The 22633-nt window shown below is 40.9% G+C and overlaps 1 protein-coding gene across 1 annotated transcript in view; it reads right to left on the bottom strand.

The window, feature by feature from the left end:
• LOC126262459 (cleavage stimulation factor subunit 1) overlaps positions 1-22633 on the bottom strand; it is a 197277-nt gene that overhangs the window by 32783 nt on the left and 141861 nt on the right. Inside the window, exon 8 of the mRNA XM_049959115.1 lies at positions 11131-11224. Within this exon, the coding sequence (XP_049815072.1) occupies positions 11131-11224 (94 nt within the window). The remainder of the gene's footprint in view (positions 1-11130; positions 11225-22633) is intronic.

The following is a 22633-nucleotide window of genomic DNA, read 5'->3' on the forward strand; positions in this document are numbered from 1 at the left end:
CCTTGTAGATCATATCAAAGACATCCACATACCAACAACAGCTAGATTTGCCTCACTAGATATTGTAAACCTATACACTAACATCCCAGTAGATGAAACAATTAACATAATAAAAAGTAACCTCTTAAAACACAAAAAGATCAATCTACCAGAAATATATGAGTTAATAGAGATCATCACATTTGTCTTGTCTAATAATTACTTCACCTTCAATAATAAAGTCTATAAACAAAATGATGGCCTTGCAATGGGTAGCAGTCTTGCTGGATTATTAGCTGATATTTACATTAACCATCTTGTACAAAAGTTCTTCTCATCCAATAACCAAATGAACAGTAAAATAATTTACTACAAGAGATACGTAGATGACACTCTATTACTTTTTGATGGTAACAGCAGCGAAATTGATACCTTAGCTGAAGATCTGAGCAAATTACACAACAACATCAAATTCACAGTGGAGCATGAAATCAATAATAGCATCAATTTTCTGGATCTCAAAATATCAAACATAAATAACAAACACCATTTTGGTATCTTTCGAAAGCCAACAACCACAGATGTTACCATCAATAACACATCCTGCCACCCGAACCAACATAAGATGGCTAATTTCCGGTCAATGCTACATCGTATGCATAAAGTCCCCCTCACCCCCACTGAACAGAACAAAGAAATCAGCATAATCAAATCAATTGCCCAAAATAATGGCTATGATGCTTCAATCATAGACACACTCTCTCAAAAAACAAAAGAAAAAATTGCTAGCAATAAGTCTTTGCAACAAGCAACAGCCACAATTACTATGAAAGACAAAAAATCAGTAAAATATGTAGCCCTACCATATATAGGCCCACTTTCATACAAAATTTCCAACCTATTCAAGAAGAAGAATGTCAAAATCAGTTTCTCTACCAATTACAAACTCCAACAAAGAGTCATACACTCACTCCCACACAATAGCATACCCCATAAAAGATCTGGAATTTATAAACTCAAGTGTAACAACTGTCCTAAATTCTACATTGGCCAAACAGGTAGAGCTTTTGAAACAAGATTCAAGGAACACCTTGATGCCCTATGTCTGAAAAACCTAAGCAAATCTGCTTTTGCCACCCATCTTGCAGAAAACAATCATACAGTTGAGAATATAGAAAACAACCTGCAGATATTACACCTCAAAGACAAGGGTTTCACATTGAATCTCTTAGAGGAGATTGAGATTCATACACATAAAAACAGGTTCCCTGATCTCATTCTGAATGAACAGACAGAGTCAGTTAACACCCCCTTCCTAAATAACTTTGAAGAAGCTTTCACTTTTTTAAAATAACTTAAGCCTAATATTCCATTAAAACATTCAATATACAGGCCCCCAAAAACTGCTTATATGTCATTGAAACATTGCATAAGGAAAACATGTGCATTGCTTATCATGTCATATATTAGAATTTATCTCCTAAAATTGTAACAACTAATTAGCAACACACAGTATTTCTGTACTACATATAATGTTTGTAATCTTATTTGTATGTAATTTTATTTATTCCGTTTTAGAATAATTTCATACAATAGCAAAGAGATATTTTACTGTACCCATATCGACTATACAGCATCTGTAAGTTAACATCGTTATGACTGTAAGCTCTTTGCAAATATTGTTCTCGTTTGTAATATGAAGCTGGGCCACGTTTTGTAAACGTTATTCATGTGTGCTGCGTGTGTAATTAAGATGATGAGGTTGAAAGTGACGTCCATTGACTGGAATAGCACTCACATAGTGCATATTGAAAAGTGTATTAAGCTTGCGTTCGAAAACATAAACGCACGAATATTTTGTCAGGCAGAACTACATAGCTCGTAAGTACACTAACCTGCACGTTTACTAAGTTTAAAACAAAAAACTATGTCATGAGCAATTAGATTTTGTAAAAGAAGAAAATCTTTTGTAAAAATACCATTACCGATATGACAACAAAAATATTTCTTTTCTTCCCCAGTGCAGCAAACGAATAACAAAAACAAAACTAGGTCCAACTTAGAATGCTTGTAACTGCCATCTGAAGATGGATTTGTAAAGAAAAATCCGAAACCGGTCATGGTCTGAAGATAATAAACATTTTTAAACCATACATGTGGCTGGTAGCTGTTTTTTATAAATTATAAACCTTTAGTACAACAGCCACGTTTCTCAACATGTCGACTTTCGACAAAATAGCGTGTTTTGATGCTGACAGAGACCATGAATTCATTTCAGAATTGTTAAAAATGGGCTTCAGATGCAGTGAAGAATGTTGCAATAACTTTTCAGTTGGTGAATATTTAGAAAAGTGCTGCGAATGTGATGACACTGATCAGTAAGAAAACAACGTCAACACATTAGGTCAAGTAATTGTTGGCCAAATGCAGTGTGTACCTTCATATTCTTCTTTGCAGCTCATAAACATAAAGGTCAGACTAAGAGGAAACACCCGTGAGCTAAATACTTAGTAAAAGGTTGCCATGTTTGTGAAAATGCTTACATGTTTGTCCACAGTATTAAAACTAAAAGATTAAAATGCCTAACAAACTTGAAAATGATACAAGATTGATTTCCAGTGCACACGGTAATGCTGGCTGGTTTGTTGATTTGGGGGAGGGGACCAAACAGCAAGATTACGAGTCCCATAGGATTGGAGAAGGAAGTCAGACGTACTTTTTTCAAAGGAACCAACCCAGCATTTGCCTGAATCGATTGATGAACATGACGGAAGACCTAAATCGTGATGGCCAGACATGGGTTTGAACTATAATCCTCCTGAATGCGAGTCCATGTGCTAATCTCTGTGCCATCTCGCTTGGTCACAGTAATGCAAGGAAACTTTCTCAGAATGTGACTTCTTTTTCTGATTCAGGATTTGCTATTAGATTTTTACACAATTACACAGAATAAATGCCTTAAGTTTACCATGAAGAAATAGCACTGAGTAGTATAATGCCAATTTAAAACTTCTATCTTCAAATGATAGTAGGTCAAAATTTTTGAATCTTACATGGCTTCCTTTACAAATGATATGCCTAATATTTTGAAGGATATCTGCTCAGAAATAGTTGTCAGATCTTTGTGCATTTTTCCAGAGGCATTTCACATCTGCAACTGCAGTGGCTTTAGTGCCTGAAGATACTAAAATGGAAACTACTGAAAAAATGAGATTCCATCTTGTTACAAAAAAAAAGGGAGTTTCATAAGTGAACTGTTAAGAAGACTAAGAAAAATTCTGAAGATGGTGAATAAACTTGTGTACGACACTACAGTTTTGACGTGGCCCAACAGGCTTACATATCCAGGAACCCTTTACAGCCTGGGCCTATTTATTTATTGGTCCCATTAAGAACAGGAATATGCAGGAATATGTGAGAGACTGTAAATAAACAATCTACTGCCAGTAACTGTACGAATAACAAAGGGATACAACATTGTTGTTAGAACTTTCTACAATTATTTGGCGAGCTACAGTCATGGAGAAGACGAAATGTTCATTCATGTTAACAATTGTGTAGGGCAGAACAAGAACAACATCTTATTATGATGTCTCACTTGGAGAATCTGTAATAGAAAAAACAAGAGAATTGCTTTTCTCATTCAGACCAGTAGGCAACTTGAAATATGCATGTGACTGTGCATTTGGACTTTTAAAGAAACAATTTAGCATCAATTATGTGTCATCCATACAACAATTTGCTGATTGCATTGAGAAATCTACACCTGCAACACATGTAAGCTCTGCTGATGCTGTTGGAAACAAAAAAGGTGATGTTATTGTGAATACTTTTTTTTTAAGGGCTAACAGTTTTACCCTCAACATACCCCTTAATACCATGAAATTTATTCTCCGATGTCTTAATAGATGTCCTGTCTTCCTGTCCCTTCTTCTTGTAATTGTTTTCATGTATTCCTTTCCTCGCCAATTCTGTGAAGAACTTTCTCATTTCTTACCTTACCAGCCGAAGTAATTTTCAACATTTATCTGTAGCACCACATCTCAAAGGCTCCAGTTCTCTTCTGTGCCAGTTTTCCCACAGTCCACATTTAACTATGATACTAGCAGACTTCTCTGGGCCAGAAATGCCCTTTTATCAGTGCTAGTCTGCTTTTTAGGTCCTCCTTATTTTGCCCATCATATGTTATTTTGCTGCAAATATAGCAGAATTCCTTAACTTCGTGTAATTTGTGATCCTAAATTCTGATGTTAAGTTTTTTGCTTTTCTCATTTCTGCTACTTCTAATTACTTTCATCTTTCTTCAGTTTACTTTCAATATATATGAATGACTAAATTTCTGGAAGTATAGTAATGCTAACAAAATACCTCACATAACTAAATATAACCACTTTGAGTTCAATTTTAGCTACAAAGGTAGTGTACATAGCAAAATAGACACTGATGGAAATGAATTTGCATACTGCATATTTCATCATTGGGTTTTCTGGTGCAGTAATGCAGTGATAATTAATGGCGTGTGACGAGGGCCTCCCGTCGGGTAGACCGCTCGCCTGGTGCAAGTCTTTCGATTTGACGCCACTTCGGCGACTTGCGCGTCGATGGGGATGAAATGATGATGAAAACACACAACATCCAGTCATCACGAGGCAGAGAAAATCCCTGACCCCGCCGGGAATCGAACCCGGGACCCCGTGCGCGGGAAACGAGAACGCTACCGCAAGACCACGAGCTGCGGACAATGCAGTGATGACACGGCAACAAAGGATTTTCTTTTTAAAAAAATCAGGCAAAGAGGAATAAAAAGACATTCTGAGTCCTGAAGTACAACCATAACCTCAAGTCAACAACAGTGAGGATGCTGAGAAAGAACCTGACCAAATAATGCTGTTTGAAAATGATCTTGAACCACTTCAGGCATAAGTCTTTTAGTAGTAGAAAACCACATACTTAGGTCACTACAAGGTATGAAATTCCAGCAATCTATTTCGAAGGTTTTGTGAACTCAAATTTTTGGTGGTTCTGGGCCCATTAATGGCTCCAAAATTGAAATTTGGTCCAAAAGATGCCATAACATTGATTTTTTTCGATTTGGAGCCAATTTATTTAGTTTTAAATTTATGTTCACTGTAATGTTCAACAGGTCTGAAGGATTTAACCACTTAATGTGTAATGTTAAGTTAAAAAACTGTACAAAGAACATTTCAAATACACATACAGAATTTGTCTCTTAAGTATATAACTTTAAAATTCATTATCTCTAAACACCTCGTATCCATCACAATTAATTGACTTGTTATAACTCACTCAAAAAATAAATATATATAACAAAGATGCTGTAACTTACCAAACGAGAAAGTGTTGGTCTGTTGATAGACCCAATAAAAAACACACAAACACACACACAAATTTCAAGCTTTCGCAACCCAAGGTTGCTTCATTAAGAAAGAGGAAAGGAGAGGGAAAGACGAAAGGATGTGGGTAAGGAGTCATTCCAATCCCGGGAGCGGAAAGACTTACCTCAGGGGGAAAAAAGGACAGGTATACACTCGCACACAAACGCATATCCATCCGCACATATACAGACACAAGCAGACATATGTAAATGCAGAGAGGTTGGGCAGAGATGTCAGTCAAGGCGGAAGTATTGAGGTAAAGATGTTGTTGAATGACAGCTGAGGTATGAGGGGCGGCAACTTGAAATTAGTGGAGGTTGAGGCCTGGTGGGTAACAGAAAGAGAGAATATATTGAAGGGCAAGTTCCCATCTCTGGACTTCTGATAGGTTGGTGTCAGTGGGAAGTATCCAGATAACCCGGACAGTGTAACACTATGCCAAGATGTGCTGGCCGTGCACCAAGGCATGTTTAGCCACAGGGTGATCATCATTATCAACAAACACTGTCTGCCTGTGTCTGTTCATGCGAATGGACAGATTGTTGTTGATCATTCCCACATAGAAGGCTTCACAGTGTAGGCATGTCAGTTGGTAAATCATGTGGGTGCTTTCACACGGGGCTCTGCCTTTGATCGTGTACACCTTCCGGGTTACAGGACTGGAGTAGGTGGTGGTGGGAGGGTGCATGGGACAGGTTTTACACCGGGGCCAGTTACACGGGTACGAGCCAGACGGTAGGAACAGTGGTTTGGGGATTTCATAGGGATGAACCAAGAGGTTACGAAGGTTAGGTGCACGGCAGAAAGATAGTCTTGGTGGAGTGGGGAGGATTTCATGAAGGATGGATCTCATTTCAGGGCAGGATTTGAGAAAGTCGTATCCCTGCTGGAGAGCCACATTCAGTCTGATCCGGTCCCGGAAAGTATCCTGTCACAAGTGGGGCACTTTTGGGGTTTTTCTGTGGGAGGTTTTGGGTTTGAGGGGATGAGGAAGTGGCTCTAGCTATTTGTTTCTGTACCAGGTCAGGAGGGTAGTTGCGGGATGCGAAAGCTGTTTTCAGATTATTGGTGTAATGGTTCAGAGACTCAGGACTGGAGCAGATTCGTTTGCCACGAAGACCTAAGCTGTAGGGAAGGGACCGTTTGATATGGAATGGGTGGCAGCTGTCATAATGGAGGTACTGTTACTTGTTGGTGGGTTTGATGTGGATGGATGTGTGAAGCTGGCCATAGGACAGATGGAGGTCAACGTCGAGGAAAGTGGCATGGGATTTGGAGTAGGACCAGGTGAATCTGATGGAACCAAAGGAGTTGAGGTTGGAGAGGAAATTCTGGAGTTCTTCTTCACTGTGAGTCCAGATCATGAAGATGTCATCAATAAATTTGTACCAAACTTTGGGTTGGCAGGCTTGGGTAACCAAGAAGGCTTCCTCTAAGCGACCCATAAATAAGTTGGAGTACAAGGGGGCCATCCTGGTACCCATGGCCCTTTAATTGTTGGTATGTCTGGTCTTCAAAAGTGAAGAAGTTGTGGGTTAGGATGAAGCTGGCTAAGGTAATGAGGAAAGAGGTTTTAGGTAGGGTAGCAGGTGGTCGGCGTGAAAGGAAGTGCTTCATCGCAGCGAGGCCCTGGACGTACGGGATATTTGTGCATAAGGAAGTGGCATTAATGTTTACAAGGATGGCTTCCAGGGGTAACAGATTGGATAGGGATTCCAGGTGTTTGAGAAAGTGGTTGGTGTCTTTGATGAAGGATGGGAGACTGCATGTAATGGGTTGAAGGTTTTGATCTACGTAGGCAGAGATACGTTCTGTGGGGGCTTGGTAACCAGTTACAATGGGGCAGCCGGGATGATTAGGTTTGTGAATTTTAGGAAGTAGGTAGAGGGTAGGGATGCGGGGTGTCAATGGGGTCAGGAGGTTGATGGAGTCAGGTGAAAGGTTTTGTAGGGGGCCTAAGGTTCTGAGGATTCCTTGAAGGTCCTCCTGGACATCAGGAATGGGATTATCTTGGCAAACTTTGTATGCAGTGTTGTCTGAAAGCTGACGCAGTCCCACAGCCACATACTCCCGACAATCAAGTACCACGGTCGTGGAACCCTTGTCAGCTGGAAGAATGACGATGGATCGGTCAGCCTTCAGATCACGAATAGCCTGGGCTTCAGCTGTGGTGATGTTGGGAGTAGGATTAAGGTTTTTCAAGAAAAACTGAGAGGCAAGGCTGGAAGTGAGAAATTCCTGGAAGGTTTTGAGAGGGTGATTTTGAGGAAGAGGGGGTGGGTCTCGGAGGACGGAACTGTTCCAGGCAGGGTTCAATTCGGATAGTCTTTCGGGGAGTTGGATCATTAGGAGTAGGATTAGGATTATTTTACTTCGTGGCAAACTGATATTTCCAGCAGAGACTACATGTGTAGAACAGTAAATCTTTGACGAGGGCTGTTTGGTTGATTCTGGGAGTAGGGTTGAAGGTGAGGCCTTTGGATAGGACACATGTTTTGGATTGGGAGAGAGGTTTGGAGGAAAGGTTAACTACTAAATTGGGGTGTTGTGGTTCCAGATTGTGTTGATTAGAATTTTGAAGTTTTGGGGGGAGTGGAGCTGGAAGTGGGAGATTGAGTAGATGGGACAGACTGGGTCTGTGTGCAATGTCAACATCAAACCCACCAACAAGCAACAGTACCTCCATTATGACAGCTGCCACCCATTCCATATCAAACGGTCCCTTCCCTACATCTTAGGTCTTCTTGGCAAGCGAATCTACTCCAGTCCTGAATCCCTGAATCATTACACCAATAACCTGAAAATAGCTTTCGCATCCCGCAACTACACTCCCGACCTGGTACAGAAACAAATAGCTAGAGCCACTTCCTCATCCCCTCAAAAGAACAGAAGAACCCTAAAAGTGCCACACTTGTTACAGGATACTTTCCGGGACTGGATCAGACTCTGAATGTGGCTCTCCACCAGGGATACGACTTCCTCAAATCCTGCCCTGAAATGAGAGCCATCCTTCATGAAATCCTCCCCACTCCACCAAGAGTGTCTTTCCGCCGTCCACCTAACCTTTGTAACCTCTTGGTTCATCCCTATGAAATCCCCAAAGCACCTTCCCTACCCTCTAGCTCGTACTCATGTAACTGGCCCCGGTGTAAAACCTGTCCCATGCACCCTCCCACCACCACCTACTCCAGTCCTGTAACCCGGAAGGTGTACACGATCAAAGGCAGAGCCACGTGTGAAAGCACCCACGTGATTTACCAACTGACATGCCTATACTGTGAAACCTTCTATGTGGGAATGACCAGCAACAAACTGTCCATTCACATGAACAGACACAGGCAGACAGTGTTTGTTGGTAATGAGGATCACCCTGTGGCTAAACATGCCTTGGTGCACGACCAGCACATCTTGGCATAGTGTTACACTGTCCGGGTTATCTGGATACTTCCCACCGACACCAACCTATCGGAACTCCGGAGATGGGAACTTGCCCTTCAATATATTCTCTCTTCCCGTTACCCACCAGGCCTCAACCTCCGCTAACTTCAAGTTTCCGCCCCTCGTACCTCACCTGTCATTCAACAACATCTTTGCCTCTGTACATCCGCCTCGACTGACATCTCTACCCAACCTCTTTGCATTTACATGTCTGCCTGTGTCTGTATATGTGCGGATGGATGGATGTGTGTGTGTGTGTGTGTGTGTGTGTGTGTGTGTGTGTGTGTGTGTGTGCGCGAGTGTATACCTGTCTTTTTTTCCCCCTAAGGTAAGTCTTTCCGCTCCCGGGATTGGAATGACTCCTTACACTCACCCTTAAAACCCACATCCTTTCGTCTTTCCCTCTCATTCCCTCTTTCCTGATGAAGCAACCTTGGGTTGTGAAAGCTTGAAATTTGTGTGTGTGTTTGTGTGTTTTTTATTGGGTCTATCAGCAGACCAACGCTTTCTCGTTTGGTAAGTTACAGCATCTTTGTTTTTTATATATATTTTTCCCGTGTGGAATGTTTCCCTCTATTATATTCATATTCAAATATACATATTCGAAAGGGCACAGCTGATTTCATTTCTCATCCTTGATACAATCCGAGCTTGTGCTCCATCTCTAATGACCTCGATGTTGGGAGTGTTAAACCCAACCTACTTTCCTTCCTTTTTTCTTTATGTCACCAATAGGGCTAGCAACATGCTTTGCAAATCATTTCAATGGGCCCACTGGGGTAGGGTATACAGAAAACAGATCTGGAATCTAGCAGACGCAATAGCACAAAACGGTTCACATCCACAAAATGCAAAAGGCTACTTTAAAAGCTGACCAATGAAAACAACTGTACTTAATTGCAAATGGTTTGTAGAAGACCCACTGTAGTTGCTGTATAATGATTAAGACATCAGATAACGTAGCATGCAGACTATATTTAGCAAATAGAATCAAATAAGTCTTGACCCAGAATCGAATCTTGACCTCCTGCATGCTAACAAAACCACTACCCACTACACCAACTGCACAACACTACTACTATATGCTGACAGAGGTAGTTACCGTATATGTGATTACAGCGTTGCCAGACTGCCACCCTCTAACGTTCATTTACTGCCCGAAATATGCGCAGGATGGAATTTTGTGAGAGACAATCTTGTAATACTAGTATGTGAGGAATCATGCTGTGAAGTCTGTGTGCGGCAGTCTGTTACACATCTTGACTCCTTGGTAAAACACAAACGTTTGGGTCTTTGCTGTATTCATTCTACCCGGGTACAAGCAAGCACTGTTTGATGATCATGTATGAAGCTGTTTGCTACGGATTGCTCAATGTTTATATACTGTAGTTTGGAACACATATTCACTTGGAACTGTCAGAATAGCCCATTTTTTGAATAACTCAACACATTGGCTCTTTTGTGACTCTTGTTCATTATTCGGATGGCTCATTTTTGCAGTTCGAACACGTTTTCAACATTCTGAGCATTCGCACCCTAGAACAGCCTGTAGTGCCTGCAGTCGGCTCTGTAGTGATCGCAAAACAAAACTGACACATTTTTTGAGAGTGCTGAAATTCTTTCTATAACGTTAAAATAAAGTTACTTTTAGTTCTACTTCCACATGAAGTGGCTCGTTAGTTCTATGTAAGTCACTAAATTCCCAATCAACTCTTTTTTTTTTTTAAAAAAAAAAAAAAAACAGCCAAATTCAAATGGCTCCAAGCACTATGGGACTTAACATCTGAGGTCATCAGTCCCCTACACTCAGAACTACTTAAACCTAACTAACCTCACATACAACCATGCCCGAGGCAGGATTCAAACCTGCGACCTTAGCAGCAGCGTGGTTACGGACTGAAGTGCCTACATCCACTCGGCAACAGTAGCTGGCTTTTAAACAGCCAATTTGTTTGTCTTCACTCATGTACTGTGATAACTTTTTAATTTGTGCATCTAAGCACTAAAAAAGGAGACAGAATGTTGATAAAAATATACTTGACTTTTTCCAAAAATAGATGCTACATTTTCCCGTCCCTATGCATAGCATACAGAACCCAGAACTGGAACTTAATCTGTCCCCTGTGTTGCACTTCTATGAATGCTTGTTGATGTGTGAGCATGTCTGCCTTAGTGTGCCACTCTGTCATCCACAGCATCTCTTTAGATGCCATATGGAGTAGAATTAAACCCCATAATCTGACTAGATGTCAGGAAAAGAGTCAGTTAGTTGTCACATTAGGAAATCTTGATAAATCACAAGTTCTGTGTCACTTACCTGTAGTACCAGCACCTGTGTATGCAATTAGGCATCTACTTGTTGAAAGCTCCCACAACTTTATCAGTGAGTCTTTGCCTGAGGACAGAATATACTGAAAAAAAAAAAAGACACATTTTGTATTTGAGAGCCATTTAACAAGCTACAAAAAAGCTATAATAATTCAATAGAAATACTGTGAATCATCACGCACTTAAATCAGTATGTTCTATCACTAACCACTGTGCTTTCTCTTCCTTCTTTTTCCTTTTTTTAAAGGAAAAGAAGCAGAATAATAAACAAAATTGATCAAGTACTTCTTTTCATCAGAAATAAATGAAATGTAAAAGTTTCATAAATGTTAAAGTTCACTGAAAAAGACAAGATCAATCTATCACTATATAACGCTGAACATAAAACCTGGATGTGTAAGCCAACATTTGTAAATGTGAAGAACAGAGTACCTTCCTACAGCAAAACTGCAGTGAGAAAAGGATACAAAGCATCTATGTCAGGTGAGTTCAAAATGACAATATAAAAATAACACTGTAAATAAAGAGTAGGAATACCCACGAACAAGAATCACCAGTAAACTAAAAAATATTTATAGTATGCTCAACAGACAGCATTACATACAAACATGTAGAAAAATGTTAAATTGCTGTCTTTTGGCATCATGGGCTACTTTTTCGAACAGATGAGAATGATGGGCAGGAAGAAAAGGGGTGGTAAGAATATATGAAAGGCTACTCAGGATCCAGGGAAAGGAAATGTGGGTGGTCAAAAATAAACACCAAGTTTCCATCTATAACTGCTAACAGAAATGGGGTACTGTGAGTTGTCAATATACACTCTCCATCTATGCATATTTGTGCTTACTGATAATTTTGTGAGTGTCATATCAATACCAATGCCTGGATAGTGGTTTCATACAGGGTGGTATTTGATGTGAGTCACTGCTTCTGAAAGTTAGTAACTTTACATACTTCTTGAAAAAATTTTCTTTATCCATCTTAGAAATATTTTCATAAATAAATTTATAGGTTCCATAGGGTAGACAAACTCAGCTCTACATAAAGAGATGTACAATCAAGAAAAGTGTCAGTTCTGAAAGAAAAACAGGGGATATAAAACAGAAAGTATTAGCCAGAAGATGCAAAGTTCAGATAAAGTTTCAAAATGATGGTGGTCTGCAACAGATGACACAAGACAGAAAGCAACTCAGACCAGCACTAGAATTAGTTTTCGCTCCATTTTCCCCACCTCCCTGAATCACAACCTGCTGATACTGCACCTGAACCTCCTGATACTGCACCGGTTGGCAGTTTGGTCCCTGTACACTCTGCCAGACAGTGTTCCTGTCTCCCCTCACCAGGTATGCTATCCCTTTACCCAGTCCAGACTGCTGCTTCCATTCTACGTGACAGCAGCATTCTGGTCAGAGCTGCCAAAGTTGGAGTCATACGTGCATGAGGTGCGCTTGCTCGTGTAAATAAATGGTGTGTGTTTCTCTTTCTTTTTCTGACAAAGGCTGTGGCAAAAGCTCATGTGTAAGTGTCTTTTAATTCTGCCTCTCTGCAACTTAACATGCCATCTTTACAGTGAGTAGTGACCTATCTTTTGCTACATTGTTGATATTCCAACCTGGATTTTCCATTATTTTATTCTGTTAATAATGATGATATTTCTGACATCTTTCTTTTCAGCATTCTTTTTAATGACTAGTTTATAGAAGCCATAAAACACAGTGAACAATGTCGCTGTAATGCCAGTGGTAAAGTGAACTCCAGTAGCCTACCTGCAGTACACATTATAAAAGCCATAAAACACAATGAACAATGTCGCTGCAATGTCTATGGTAAAGCGAACTCCAGCAACCTACCTCCAGCATGCATTCAAGATATTCTGGAGCTGATCAACACCTTACGACATTGCAAGTTTGGATAAAGTCTCTCCATTTTTACTGAAGAAATTCAAATAGAAGTTAGACAAACCACCACTTCACTTAATAAGCAGTATTTAGATGATTTTCCCGGCAAGCTGAAACTGGTTGTAGTCAAAATTTTGTATAAAAGGATGTACAGAACTAGGGCCAATTGCTTTATTTTCAACTTTTAGCAAACTGATTGAAAAAGTAATGCTTAAAATTCTCCTCACACGCTGTCAAAGTGCTCACACATTAAGAGATTTGCACCGGGTTCAGAAATGATTGGGGTACTGTTAGCAGCAATGTATTTTGTTGATTATGCACTTGGTAGGATTAATGACAAGTACCAAATAGCAGGAGTGTTCTTATATTCCTCGAAAGTCACCTTGGTGTATGTTACCTGAACTTGTAAACAATGTTGCCAGTGGAAAAATCATGCTATTAATAAAAGTCACATCAGCAGATAGGAAACAATACTCAGAAATTAGATGTGATGGTTGAGAAGTAATACAATGGATATGATCCAGTATAAGAAACATAAGTTTGGGGGTTTCTCAGGGCTTCTTGATCATTCCATTCTTGGGATCATTCCTATTTACGAGGGCAAGTGAAATGAAAACCTTAAATTTGTAATAACAAATCGAAATTTCGCACCGTTATCCTGTAAGTTGGTAAGCGTGCTATAAACAGCATTTAGAATATCCTGTAGGTAGCAGCACAGTGCAGATGCAAACATACCATCGCAGTATCAGTATAAAGATGATCGCCCTACTTGTGACTTGCACCAGGGAAGAACAGCGTTCTGTTATTCAGTTTTTGTGTAGTGAAGGTGTGAAACCTATTGAAATTCATCGACGAATGAAGTTTCAGTATGCTGATGCATGTTTGTCACAGCAGCAAGTCTACGAATGGAGTAGGAAGTTCGCAAATGGTGTGACTTCAGTGGAAGACGCTCTTCGTCCAGGTCAGGCACAACGAGTTGTGAGTCCACAGAACATTGCAGCAGCTGAAGCCATAATGAAGGAAAACCATCGAGTGACACTTAATGACGTTGCAGCATGTTTACAGATTAGTCATGGGTCAGCACACCACACTGTGCATGATGTGCTCCAGTTTCACAAAGTGTCTGCAAGATGAGTGCCACGGCAGCTGACTCCTGAAATGAGAGTACGACGTGTTGATTCTAGTGAAGAACTTCTTCGGCGCTTTGTACGAGGTGATGGCTTCCTTGCAAGAATCGTTACTGAGAACGAAACCTGGGTTCACTTCCACCAACCGGAAATGAAGAGAGTGAGCAAGGAATTGTGCCATTCCTCATCACCAAAACCAAAGAAGTTTCGAACAGAACCATCAGCAGGAAAGGGACGAAAAAGGTGTCATTTTGGAGCATTACATGTCTAGAGGGACCACTGTCACCAGTGCATCATACACAGATCTCCTAAAAAATCATCTGTGGCCTGCAATCAAATCAAAGCGACGTGGATTGCTGTCAGCAGGTGTCCTTTTGCAACATGACAATGCAAGGCCCCACACTGCCCGTACAAAAGTTGCAACAATCACAGACCTGCATTTTGAGTGTCTTCCTCATCCACCATACTCACCAGACCTTGCCCCAAGTGATTTCCATATGTTTGGACCACTCAAAGACGCAATGGGAGGAAAGAAGTTCCGGTCTGATGAAGAGGTACGCCACGCGGTGCACGAGTGGTTGCGCGGACTACCAAAAGAATTTTTTTCTAAAGGAATTTATGCACTTTGTAAGCACTGGAGGACTTGCATTGAGCGTGGGGGAGATTATGTGGAAAAGTGATACAACTTTGTACCATTATTGCACAATAAATAATATTTAAAAAAATATTTAAGGTTTTCATTTGACTCGCCCTCGTATATGTTATATCAATGATTTCCCAAGTGTTCTAAGCAATTATCTCCTCTTTACACTGCTACCAATGATTCATTTGGTACCTTCTGGGCAGGCAGTATGGTCTAAGTAAAGAGGAGCAGAAACTCATAGAAAACACACAAATTCATTTTGAGGATTCTGGGCAACGCCAATGTCATATACTTTGAACCAGAAACACCAAACAAACAAACAAACTGTTGTGGATGAAGATATTGTTGTACCAATCCATTCAGTATGTAAACTTTGGGGTGCACACAAGGATGAGAGGTTCTCATGGAAAGGAGAAGTTGATCATGTATAAATCAATAAAATAATATGCAATCTACACTTATTAAAAAGATTAGCTTCATATTCAAACACTTGAACATCAACAATTTTGTGAATGTAGGCTAACTCGCCAAATTTCAGGGAGAAAATCTTCTTGGGATATCAGCAGAGTAAACTGGTCAATACATAGTAATGTTCTGGCAAATTTTTCACTTTTCATCCCATCGCAAAGTGTTGGGAGGTGATATTATGCCCATTTGGTACTGTGTTAATTGCAGGATGATGTATGTTTGTCAGAAGAGCTGAAGGTAATGGAGAGTTGATGCGACAGGTAAAGAACAGGACTGGGTTTCTGATCACAAACTTCTGCAGGCACATACAGGCTCAGAAAGCCCAGCTGCTGAGAGCAGGGAGGGTGTAGCATGCAGCCATCACATGATTTCCTTCCACTAACTATTGTGTGCATAGTGCAAAATATTGACTATGATATTAATATACATTTACTTGAACAAACACACACACCCATGTCCGAGGGAGGACTCGAACCTCCGCCAGAACCAGCCGCATAGTCCCGTACAGTTAAACAAGACTTACTGTAAGATGTAAATGGTGATCGGTAGCATAGTTGCAGCAGTCACAGGTAAAAGTCACTTATTTGTATCATGCATTGTTTTACCATGAAAGCCATTTTAATTTATACAGACTGAATTAATCAAGTCATAACACACATATGTAGTGATCAACACATATTATGAAAGCAGATTCGTAATGAGATATGGCTAACTTTATCCTCACACATCCAAATGGTAGTTCTAAGTTGGCTTTATTAATGAAACTGATGATTGATTAAACAGTCAATAGAAAAATTGGCCTTTATTAAAATTGGTGCCACTTAGAACAAATGTGATGGCATGAACAGATGTGGCTCAAAGAGACACACAAGTTGAGATGGCGACATATGTTGTAATAATTTTACTTGCCTTGTTATTTGTATTTTTGCATCTATCATAATGTCAAGAGACTTAGCTTTTTGTGTTCATTTAAATACTGTGTACTATATGTTCATTTGAAACTCGGAGAGCGATCAGCATCAAAAGCTGCAATTTTTGATCTACATTGCTCATAAATTTTGTGTATTATGTTCAAATGGTGTTCAAAAACATGTGCTTGTCAAATGGAGAGAATTTGTGGTCTATAAGGGGATAAAAGCCACAAAACATATGGTGCTTTACTTGGGAGCAGTTAACGGTAATCAGACAGTGAGACACACAAATAATGTACAACACAAGGCCACACGGTCTCAACTGGTGAAAGTTATTTTTGCGTGTTTTGGTCTTTGCCAAATTCTCAAAGGAGTTAGGTGACAGAAAATATGTGGGTGGCTTTTGGACTTAAAGACATAGTTAGAGCCAGTGTAACTGATTGAAATATTTTCAGATGATTAGGAGTATGCCAAATTTACTGCTTGTTTCAGTAATTATAATAATCCAGTGTTTTGGACTCTACTTTAGGACAATTGTTAGAAAGTTTCATAGTCATTTGGACTTAACAATATTTTTAACAGCTGACTGCAAAACTTGTACATATTTAGCAGCATTTCATAACATTTACTTCTTTTACATTATGATTCATCAGGACTTTGTATATGTGTTCCTATCATGTGAACTTAGGAGGATTCTGCATATGTTCAATAATATTAAACACTATCACATACTGATTCATTTCCAGAATTTGAAGCATGATTCCCATCCATACTTGTGATTTTGTAATAGGCATAATTAATTTATGTTGTTTACTGAGAAAACAGTGCATGTTATTCAATTTCAGATTACCTTGCATTAAACAAATCCTTCACATTCTTTATCAAAGGAAAATTAAATTTCACAAACTGGCTCTGAGACATTATCTGTTTTTAAACAATTATAGCAGTGCTAATGGCAAGAATGTCAATGCACCCCTCAGACATTGAATATGATACAGGTTTATTCACTCTTGACACTTTACTTTATTCATTATAAGAATACATCTGATGTAAACAAACATAAACACAATAACTGGTCAGCAGCCATAGCTCTCATACTATGGTGTTGTTGCGATCTTGAAAGTAGGTCAAACTTATGTATTAGACATCTTATTACTATGTCACTGTAAATGAAACTTTAAGACATTCTGATGTACTAACAGCCATCAATATTTTTCTTAATCATACTGGAACTAATGTACGAAGCTTTGCGACACGTCACTGTCAAATGATGGTGAAATGCAGAACAGTATGTTATAAAAGAGGAGAAGGAAATGTGGATTTTTTGGCAGCTTGGGATTCTGTTGCTGACCATGTCGTTATCAACATGGCATTACTGAAACGCTTTCCTCAGAGTCTGAGGTGGAAAGAGTTCAGAGACTGACTGTAATACCATGAGCGGCTTCAATATTTAACTACATGGTAAAACCCCAGCAGTGTGCTTTTACACCACACAAAGCTCACACAGAAAAATTACCCTTGTTAAAGTCAAGAACTTTAATCACTCCTGTTTTTAATTGCAGTAATATGTTAGCTAAGATCGAGATCATGACATGTTTTCTGTCCAGTCACCTCAGAAGCATATCGCCTGAGTTTTACCATATATCATTTCCTTCTGTCTAAAAATTAAATGACATTCAAAGCTATATTGTTCTCTGTTCAACTCTTTTTACATCTTTACTGCACCTGTTCACATCACTGCAAGTTAGCTGGATCACTTGCCTGGCCAGTGCACTACAAGTTAAATGTGCTGGTAAAACTGTTGCCCCGTATTATCGCTGAGTCGATGTACATGTAATGCACAGCATAAAATGTATCCTCATTATCATACTTGATTGTACTCGAGACAGCTTGGCTTCCACTCCACATGAAATGATATCCAATGAGGTTCCAGCAAAAGCGGAAGAATACATAGTGTAATGTTTACATGAGGTTTATTCTTATGATGAATGGAGTATAGTTGGTGTAATATCAGATAGAAATGACTAGTTTTTGTTCTTGTCTTCTGTCTTTTTCCTTCTTTCCTTAGACTTGAGGGTATGGTTATTTCCACTTCTGAATATCCATACCCACAGAATAATTTTCATGGCTGATGTAGCTCAGAAGGCAGGGCTCTCAGTGTCACATGCAGTTTGGGCTCTGTGCATGAGAGTGGTGATGCGCATGAGGCACTGCACTAGATAGTGCAGGCGACAGTTTTCTCACACTTCCACAGACAAACAATCAAGTTGTTGTTGTGGTCTTCAGTCCTGAGACTGGTTTCATGCAGCTCTCCATGCTACTCATCCTGTGCAAGCTTCTTCATCTCCCAGTACTTACTGCAGCCTTCATCCTTCCGAGTCTGCTTAGTATATTCATCTCTTGGTCTCCCTCTACGATTTTTACCCTCCAATGCTAAATTTGTGATCCCTTCATGCCTCAGAACATGTCCTACCAACAGGTCCCCTCTTCTTGTCAAGTTGTGCCACAAACTCCTCTTCTCCCCTATTCTATTCAATATCTCCTCATTAGTTTTGTGATCTACCTGTCTAATCTTCAGCATTCTTCTGTAGCACCACATTTCGAAAGCTTCTATTCTCTTCTTGTCAAAACTATTTATTGTCTATGTTTCGCTTCCATACATGGCTACACTTCATACAAATACTTTCAGAAAAGACTTCCTGACACTTAAATCTATACTTGATGTTAACAAATTTTTCTTCTTCGGAAACGCTTTCCTTTCCATTGCCAGTCTACATTTTATATCCTCTCTACTTTGACCATCATCAGTTATTTTGCTCCCCAAACAGCAAAACTCCTTTACTACTTTAAGTGTCTCATTTCCTAATCTAATTCCCTCAGCATCACCCGACTTAATTCGACAACATTCCATTATCCTCATTTTGCTTTTGTTGATGTTCATCTTATATCCTCCTTTCAAGATACTGTCCATTCCATTCAACTGCTCTTCCAAGTCCTTTGCTGTCTCTGACAATCAAGTATTCATAGAAATTCACAAGATATTCCTTCCTGTGTATCTATACAATAAAACTGCCATTAATGTAATGGTGGATGCACTTGAGCTTTCAGCTGGGCGACACCTAGCACTGTTTCTTCAACATGCTTCATGCAGAAATTGGTGGTTACTGGAGCCAGGGGAGACCCTATAGGTACCCCGTCTTATCTGTTCACTGAACTTGCCACCACACTGAAAGCCCATGGCAGTAAACATGTGTTGGAACAGTTTCACTGACAAAATTCCTTTCCAGCAGTTTCATAAAGTCTTCCATTGGCTCCTGTGTGAATAAAGACTTGACACTGCAGATGACAGCAAATCTTCTCCAATCATAATCATATCCCAGAGCACTGCTACAAACTATACTGACAAGGGGAGGCCGCCAATTGTGAAATTCATATCCGATTCATACTGCGCATAATAAAAGCTCATGGCCAGAGGCGTAATGTGGCAAAGCAACAAGATGCACTTCTCAGCCATTGTCGAGAAAATCGACAGTTAAAAGAAACCGTTGCGGTGAAATACTCTCTATGATTAATAGCTATCTACAGCGTCGTGGCGCAGCAGTAAGTGCTAGGGTTCGTAATCCGAAGGTCGCCGGATCGAATCTCGCACCATGCAATTTTTTTTTTTTTTAGTATTTGTTTTTTGTAATTGAAATGTGTACACACACACACACACACACACACACACACACACACACACACACACACACACACAGGAAAAATATATCTAAAAACAAAGATGATGTGACTTACCAAATGAAAGTGCTGGCAGGTCGACAGAAACACAAACATACACACAAAATTCAAGCTTTCGCAAGAAACTGTTGCCTCATCAGGAAAGAGGGAAGGAGAGGGAAAGACGAAAGGATGTGGGTTTTAAGGGAGAGGGTAAGGAGTCATTCCAATCCCGGGAGCGGAAAGACTTACCTTAGGGGGAAGGAAGGGCGGGTTACACTCGCACACACACACACATATCGATCCACACATATACAGACACAAGCAGACATCTCACAAGCAGACATATTTGAAGACAAAGAGTTTGGGCAGAGATGTCAGTCGAGGCAGAAGTGAAGAGGCAAAGATGATGTTGAATGACAGGTGAGGTATGAGTGGCGGCAACTTGAAATTAGCGGAGATTGAGGCCTGGTGGGTAACGGGAACAGAAGATATATTGAAGAGCAAGTTCCCATCTCCGGAGTTCGGATAGGTTAGTGTTGGTGCGAAGTATCCAGATAACCCGGACGGTGTAACACTGTGCCTAGATGTGCTGGCCGTGCACCAAGGCATGTGTAGCCACAGGGTGATCCTCATTACCAACAAACACTGTCTGCCTGTGTCCATTCATGCCAATGGACAGTTTGTTGCTGGTCATTCCCACATAGAATGCATCACAGTGTAGGCAGGTCAGTTGGTAAATCACGTGGGTGCTTTCACATGTGGCTCTGCCTTTGATCGTGTACACCTTCCGGGTTACAGGACTGGAGTAGGTGGTGGTGGGAGGGTGCATGGGACAGGTTTTACACCGGGGGCGGTTACAAGGATAGGAGCCAGAGGGCAGGGAAGGTGGTTTGGGGATTTCATAGGGATGAACTAACAGATTACGAAGGTTAGGTGGACGGCGGAAAGACATTCTTGGTGGAGTGGGGAGGATTTCATGAAGGATGGATCTCATTTCAGGGCAGGATTTGAGGAAGTCGTATCCCTGCTGGAGAGCCACATTCAGAGTCTGGTCCAGTCCCGGAAAGTATCCTGTCACAAGTGAGGCACTTTTGTGGTTCTACTGTGGGGGATTCTGGGTTCGAGGGGATGAGGAGGTGGCTCTGGTTATTTGCTTCAGTACCAGGTCGGGAGGGTAGTTGCGAGATGCGAAAGCTATTGTCAGGTTGTAGGTGTAATGGTTCAGGGATTCCGGACTGGAGCAAATTCGTTTGCCACGAAGACCTAGGATGTAGGGAAGGGACCGTTTGATGTGGAATGGGTGGCAGCTGTCATAATGGAGGTACTGTTGCTTGTTGGTGGGTTTGATGTGGACGGACATGTGAAGATGGCCATTGGACAGGTGGAGGTCAACGTCAAGGAAAGTGGCATGGGATTTGGAGTAGGACCGGGTGAATCTGATGGAACCAAAGGAGTTGAGGTTGGAGAGGAAATTCTGGAGTTCTTCTTCACTGTGAGTCCAGATCATGAAGATGTCATCAATAAATCTGTACCAAACTTTGGGTTGGCAGGCCTGGGTAACCAAGAAGGCTTCCTCTAAGCGACCCATGAATAGGTTGGCGTACGAAGGGGCCATCCTGGTACCCAGGGCTGTTCCCTTTAATTGTTGGTATGTCTGGCCTTCAAAAGTGAAGAAGTTGTGGGTCAGGATGAAGCTGGCTAAGGTGATGAGGAAAGAGGTTTTAGGTAAGGTGGCAGGTGATCGGCGTGAAAGAAAATGCTCCATCGCAGCGAGGCCCTGGACGTGCGGAATATTTGTGTATAAGGAAGTGGCATCAATGGTTACAAGGATGGTTTCCGGGGGTAACAGATTGGGTAAGGATTCCAGGCGTTTGAGAAAGTGGTTGGTGTCTTTGATGAAGGATGGGAGACTGCATGTAATGGGTTGAAGGTGTTGATCTACGTAGGCAGAGATACGTTCTGTGGGAGCTTGGTAACCAGCTCGGCCGCCCCATTGTAGCTGGTTACCAAGCCCCCACAGAACGTATCTCTGCCTACGTAGATCAAAACCTTCAACCCATTACATGCAGTCTCCCATCCTTCATCAAAGACACCAACCACTTTCTCAAACACCTGGAATCCTTACCCAATCTGTTACCCCTGGAAACCATCCTTGTAAACATTAATGCCACTTCCTTATGCACAAATATCCCGTACGTCCAGGGCCTCGCTGCGATGAAGCACTTCCTTTCACGCTGACTACCTGCTACCCTACCTAAAACCTCTTTCCTCATTACCTTAGCCAGCTTCATCCTAACCCACAACTTCTTCACTTTTGAAGACCAGACATACCAACAATTAAAGGGCCATGGGTACCAGGATGGGCCCCTTGTACTCCAACTTATTTATGGGTCGCTTAGAGGAAGCCTTCTTGGTTACCCAAGCCTGCCAACCCAAAGTTTGGTACAAATTTATTGATGACATCTTCATGATCTGGACTCACAGTGAAGAAGAACTCCAGAATTTCCTCTCCAACCTCAACTCCTTTGGTTCCATCAGATTCACCTGGTCCTACTCCAAATCCCATGCCACTTTCCTCGACGTTGACCTCCATCTGTCCTATGGCCAGCTTCACACATCCGTCCACATCAAACCCACCAACAAGTAACAGTACCTCCATTATGACAGCTGCCACCCATTCCATATCAAACGGTCCCTTCCCTACAGCTTAGGTCTTCGTGGCAAACGA

Source organism: Schistocerca nitens, chromosome 6, assembly GCF_023898315.1.
Source record: "Schistocerca nitens isolate TAMUIC-IGC-003100 chromosome 6, iqSchNite1.1, whole genome shotgun sequence".
Taxonomy (NCBI): Eukaryota; Metazoa; Arthropoda; class Insecta; order Orthoptera; family Acrididae; genus Schistocerca; species Schistocerca nitens.